The 6,595-nt window shown below is 30.0% G+C and overlaps 1 protein-coding gene across 1 annotated transcript; it reads left to right on the top strand.

Annotated features, from left to right (window-relative positions):
* Positions 1–2,507: 2,507 nt before the first annotated feature.
* LOC107936652 (uncharacterized) lies at positions 2,508–3,926 on the top strand. The gene is made up of 2 exons (XM_041078220.1): positions 2,508–2,661; positions 3,409–3,926. The coding sequence occupies exons 1-2, from the start codon at positions 2,562–2,564 to the stop codon at positions 3,762–3,764; spliced, it is 456 nt and encodes a 151-aa protein (XP_040934154.1). The 5' UTR covers positions 2,508–2,561; the 3' UTR covers positions 3,765–3,926.
* Positions 3,927–6,595: the final 2,669 nt, after the last annotated feature.

Genomic DNA, 6,595 nt, shown 5'->3' with positions numbered 1-6,595 from the left:
CCCAAGCCCATTTTTCTGACCTATATTTTTACCCTAAACCCTTCCACTTTCCGGGCAGGCCTTTCGGATAGGCCACCATAAACAGGTCTACTTGTGGCCACTTTCCATATTTATTAATCCACATAATGCCAATGAGATGATATCATTAACTCTTTAATCGAAATATGAATTTCATTGTTGCTAGTAAAGTCATGCCATACATAAGTCATGTACCCAACATATAAGTTATCGGCTCAGTCATTTTTAGAATATAAGCCTCCACTTATATCAAAGCACATGAGTTATATACGCATGGTTAGTAATTGAATTAGGATTTAGGTAAGTCACACCATGAACGTCACAAGTGAATTAATTCAAAAATGGATTCAGAACTAATTCAACTTAGGTCCAGCCCAATGTATCATTCTTCCAATTAGAACATCTATGTCTCTACTCATTGATCAACTACTCTAATAGCCAAGCCTAGAAATCTCTTTAATTAGAATTGTAGACGACATGATAATCCTTCTATGTATTTGAATCAAATGCTCACTATCTACTGAAGTAAGTTATCTTTCTAGCAATGTAAACGTTATTACAATGCCATTTATCATCAGCTTGAACTTAGACAATCAATGAGCTAATGTAAAATTTCACTATTTATGCAAAACATGAAAGATATAAACATAAAAGATGGCATATAGAGTTTTGTTATTAGCATTGGTCAATTTTTCTTCCTTAATGGTCGATTGAACTTCAAGCTTGAATACTCTTTCATTTTAAGTGTCAATCTTTGGAGGTTCCAACATGTCAACATAGTGCGTCATGCTTTTTTCATTAATGAACTTAGTGTATGCCTTCACATATGCTTTCTAGTAAGCATAGCTTCCATCTTTGAACATAGTAGGATGAGATATAGAAGAACCTTAATTCACAAGCTCTAATACCAATTGAAATTATTAAACCATTGCCGGTGATTAAACTAAGTGCTTAAAAGAAGTGATAAGAAAGTTAGCACTTCTTTGGCATTAAATCTGGATATAGAAAAACAAAATGAACACATAAGGATTGTTTATGCAATTCAATTTGCCTTTGTCTACGGAGCTTAGCTTAATGAAAAATATCCACTCTCTTCAACAGTTACAACAAGTGAATCTAACCTATCACACACCCTATGGTAATTCTATTCATTTTCAAACCTTGAAGATTAATACTCTCACCACTGAGTTCGCCCCTATGAACTCAGCAAGTAAAACCACTATACATACAGTTTTAGTAACAAATTGCACTCTAAGAAAAGTTCCCCACTTGAACACAATATGTGTTAAAATCTCTCAGTATCATAACTTATACAAGTCTCTTCCTCAAATAAATTTATGCTCGAGACTTTCTTACTTAGAAGATCTATAAAAATCCCATCAAAACACTACTAGAATAATATGTTTACAATATAATAATAATAAATAAAACAAAAGTGGACTCTTGTAAGCTAATCACATAAAGTTTCAATCCAATCCAAATGTCCATGGTGCAAAGGATTGACTCGGGTGAATTGATTCGATCCAATCTTCAATGTGAGTTTCCCAAGTAATATGATATTCATTGTTGGGCTAGATGTCTTCCAAATAATCAATACATCTCATTCAAATCGTTCAATAAATTGTCAATACTCAAATATGGAAATTGTCATTAAACAACTTGAGTGCTAGGGAAGTGGGCGGTTCCTGACACTCAATGGCCAGATTCATTTTTTTAATAGATTTAATGAAAATTGATAATTAACCAATAATATTAGCAATTAACGGTCATTAGATAAACCCTAAAAGGAAAATTACATCACATTCATCATACTATATTTGATAAATTAAATTCAAATTAAATAAATTCACCACTAAATTTATTCTATTAACAAAATAAAAAAAAATTCTAATATAATAATATTAGCAAGTAACTTTCATCAAATTATCTTCCAAACTTAAATTAAACATTAAAAGTTAATAATGTTATCTTTGGATATGAATAAATATAACTTTTTGTTAAATATAGGTGTACCAGAGTAAACCAAAAATAACATAGATATCACCCTAGAAAAAAGTGTCAAATTCTTGTACCAAATGATATATAAGTCAAAATTAAGTATTCAAACATAATTGATTTGAAGCTAATGATTGCTAAAACAATCTCAGAAGTTCATTTAAAATTTTTGAATTTTTTTAAAGTCGGCACTTAGATTTCATTTCAAGCATGGAACTGTGTTAAGCACCATGGTCCAAGTTGAAAGCATATCTACTCACATTACAAAAAGGCAAAATGGGGACAATTTAAATTGTCTCCAAATCCCTAATTATGTTTTTAATCGTCCCAAAACCCCTAAATTTTGTAGTGAACTATGCCATATAAACTAACTTACCTTATTTGTTTACAAATTTTGCTATGAATTATATATATCATATGAAACTGATTTTCCTAAAATACTAATTTTCCTTGTTTATTTCCAAGTTTATTGGATGGTGGTTAGAGAGCGAAGAGTAAATATTATCTTTTACACGCAAATTAGAGAAAAAGAAAAAAAAAAAAGGAAGATGCAGATGCAGATGCCAGGATTTGCAGTGCCAGAAGCTTTGGTGACGGAAATCCTGTCTAAGCTTCCTGTTAAGTCCCTTATTCGTTTCAACTGCGTTTGTAAGTATTGGTGTTCTTTTCAAACTCCTCGTTTCATTTCCAAGCATTATCACAACAACCTTAAAAGCAATAACCTTAATCCCGTTCTCAAACGATTTGATGGCAACGCCAATCTCGCTTATTTCTCTCAACTTTCAGTAGAAAAAGATGAAAACTTTTTAGTAAAACAAAACATTAGCCTTCCTTTTTTCATGCACGATTCCCCTTTTGTTTGGGGTGCTCGTCATGGATTATTTTGTTTACATAGTTCTTGCATGAATGGTGAAGAGGTTGCCATTTGGAACCCATCAACTAGAGAATTTAAAATCCTTCCTCCATCCTCAGTCCAACGACCTACTTACCCAGGCCTTACCTGTGACCTTGTTATGTTTGACTGCGGTGCTTTCGAGTTTGATTTTAAAACTGATGACTACAAATTCATACGATTTGTTACTCTTTGTTTTATTGATAGTGAATGTGGAATTGAAAGTCCTGATGATGTGTCCCAAGTTGAGTTGTATTCTCTTAAATGCGATTCTTGGAAGGAAATTCCATCTCCTAATTATAGACCATTTGATTCAGACTTGAGTAATAATTGCTTAGATGGAATTTGCTCTTGGAAAATAATAATAGGGAACTCTCCTTATGAAAAAGTAATGATTCTTTCATTTGACATGGCTAATGAGAAGTTTTCGGTTTCACCTATCCTTGAATTTGTCGGGTTTTTCTTAAAAACCAATATTGAAGTATTGGTGTTTAATGGATCAGTTGGTGTTCTTGTTTACCCGGTGGAAGGAATTGACAAGTCTTTTGATTTATGGGTTATTAATGGAGGAGTATGGACTAAACAATTCAGTATTGAATCTATTCCTGGAGTTGTCAACCCATTGGGGTTTTGGAAAAATGATGAATTGTTTCTTTTAAACACAAATTATGAAGTAGTCTTGTTTGATCCCTCCACCCATGAGCTTAAGGTGCTTGGGATCAATACTTACCTGGATCATCATCGCGAGTACGTCTCCCTCTTTTTTTATGTGGAGAGCCTGGTTCCAATCAATGGAATACAAGAGCATAAGGATCATATAATACGTCAACTAGTTGGAAATGCATCAAATAAATATTGAATATAAATAACAATATATATCAAGTAGATACTAAATATGATGATGGATAGGAAACTTGAACATAAATGTGTAAGACCTAATGAGCATTTTTCTCTTGATATGCACTTTATGTAGACTATAGTCACTTGTGAATTCTTAATATTTCTGTTATTGTTTGGATTATATGTTTGAGATGTTATCGTTTTCGACTTTTCAAGCTCTCTTGCTTTCTTTATCAAAGGATTGACTGAGGTAGTCAATTGAAAAACCCTTTTGATGATAATTTTTATTGAAATTAGTTTAATGTATTTAAAATGCTTAAATACAACGAAACATTGCATTTGATAATGCAACAATTAGTTTCTTATCTTTTTGTTGGATTTATTCCTTGAACTTTAGCATTTGATACAATATAAGTGATCTTGTTCTTAAAGAAAGTAGCTTTGAACTTTAATATTGCTTCAATAAACAATACTGCTGATATTTGATATCATAGTTTCAAAAATTATCTTATAATATCTTACATCTTAGTCCATCAAAATCATCCTTTGTAATTTTCCTGATTTTGGTGTGCCACTGATCTGATTTACGTAACTTTTTTGTAAAACTGATACTTTCAAATTTCAAGTGTTTTGGTTTATCACCATAACGTAAATTTGGATATGTTGTTATTGGCTTTTGCAGAGAACTAACAGAAGCAAAGAAAAATAAGAATGAAAGGTATGATTGAATTCATTAACCAAGCAGCTCTTATATACATGCCTTAAGTAACAACCTCAACCAAAATTTAAACTCCTAATACTACTAAGAAGCTAACAATTCTCCCTAGGACTTAGTCTTATTAATAACAAACTTTACAACTCTTGAGACACAAACATTCTCTCCTAACTTAAGTGCTGCAGATGCCTAAGAAACATAAATCAACTAACATAAATTTCTTTTGTAAAAATATCTAACATCTGATCCTCTGATCTAAAATAAAATAGTTTCTTCAATATTTGCTTTTTATGAATTCCTTCTCGACTAGTACAGCTTCAAGAGCTGCCTCCAATTGCTTCCTGACATGCAATTCCATCTTTAGTATATCTAAATCAAAATTCCACAATTCAAAAACATCACCAACAACTCTAGAAAAGTCATGGGAATGGCCAAATTACCACCCCTACTTCGAGGTCTTGTGTTGTCACTACACATCGATTAACATCATTTATGATTTGAATAATAGATCTTCTCGCTACCAATAATTCCTTTTCCAACTTGGCATTTTGAGCTGAAAGTCTGATTATCTCACCAACTAAATTCTTAAACTCAACAGTAGTTACAAATGTTTGCATATGAAACTTCTTCAGTCAAATTTTTTTTTAAAACATAACACATTGTTCTCTTCTGAAAGTTGCACCTGATTCAATTTTAGTTTTTCATTCTCGATCTCCTAACATTAAACTTTTTTTCGTAGCTCAAAAGCATGTTTTTTAGATATTTCATGTGCAAAAGATGATAGTTGTCGAAACCCTTTTTATTTTGAAAACAATGGGAATCGACTTTTAAAAAACGAGTGTGGAGTCGCCACCAATCTTTTGATTTAGGTGTGATTGGACCACCTATTAAAATGCTTTATTTAATGGAAAATAAATTTGGTTTAGGTAAAAATAAAAAAACGGGTTCGGGAGTCGGTTACGCATGAGGAAGGGTTAGCACCCTCATTACGCCCAAAAACTGGTACCAAATTGATTTGATGCTTTCTTTAAAAAGTTTTAAAAGAAAATATTCCGAAATATATAAAAAATGTTTAAATAGCTCAAATTGGTGATCGAAAATCTCTCATTCCAAAGATATGCGGTTTCATACCCGGTACGATTGGATATGATCCCTTATACCTTTAAGATGCGATCAATTTTTGACTTTTGAAAAATTTGAAATTATAAAAGGAGTTATCTAAATATTTGGTTCTCCGAGAAAGACATACCCAGTAGGATTGAGCACGACTTTCACAAATTCCCCAAACACTAGATATTGCCTTATTTCAAAATTTTGAATAACAAAAACTTAGAAATTCGCTTAAAAACATGTTTATTTTAAAATTGATGAAATATTTAATGTATTATAAAACAATAAATATGAAATAATATACTCAAAATGCAAATAACCTTATCTAACAATCATTGTAACAAAAAAAATCTTTAAGCATGGATAATAAATAATTAATATACATAATCATAACACAAAAATATATATGAAACAAAATGAAGAATTATACAACATAAATAAGTTGACACATTTACATAAAGCTTGGGGTATATATTTATTGAAATAGTTATTATAAAATTCAAAGTTCAACTCAAATCATGCATAAGATATTTAAAACACAAATTTATTTAAAAATTGATAATTCACAAGATAATTCAAAAAATAATATGAAAGTATAACAATATGATATAAAATAATATACAAGGTCAATTTATGAAACCTTTATATACAAATAAATATTGAATATAAAAAAAAATTAATGATGCATAAAATGAAGTAAATATATGAATTATATAAGTAACAAAAAATATATATATGAAAAAAACATGAGGAAAATATGGAATACAATAAATTATATGATTTAAAAAAGTTCTTAAAAATATTATACACATAAATAATTTTAAAAGAAGATATATATACATAGAAAAATATTTACAAAATGTTATGTGAAAATAATAACATATACCATAGTAAAAATAAATTATAGTATGTCATATACATGTGGGAAAATGTTAGAAATAATTATATGTCAAAATATTATTTAATTAAAATATAAATTATAGAATTAATCATAACTTATATACGTAATAATTTTAAAAACAAAA

Source organism: Gossypium hirsutum, chromosome A10, assembly GCF_007990345.1.
Source record: "Gossypium hirsutum isolate 1008001.06 chromosome A10, Gossypium_hirsutum_v2.1, whole genome shotgun sequence".
In the NCBI taxonomy this organism is placed as follows: Eukaryota; Viridiplantae; Streptophyta; class Magnoliopsida; order Malvales; family Malvaceae; genus Gossypium; species Gossypium hirsutum.
Note: the sequence above shows the minus strand (reverse complement) of the source record. Positions and strands in the feature narration are given on the sequence as shown.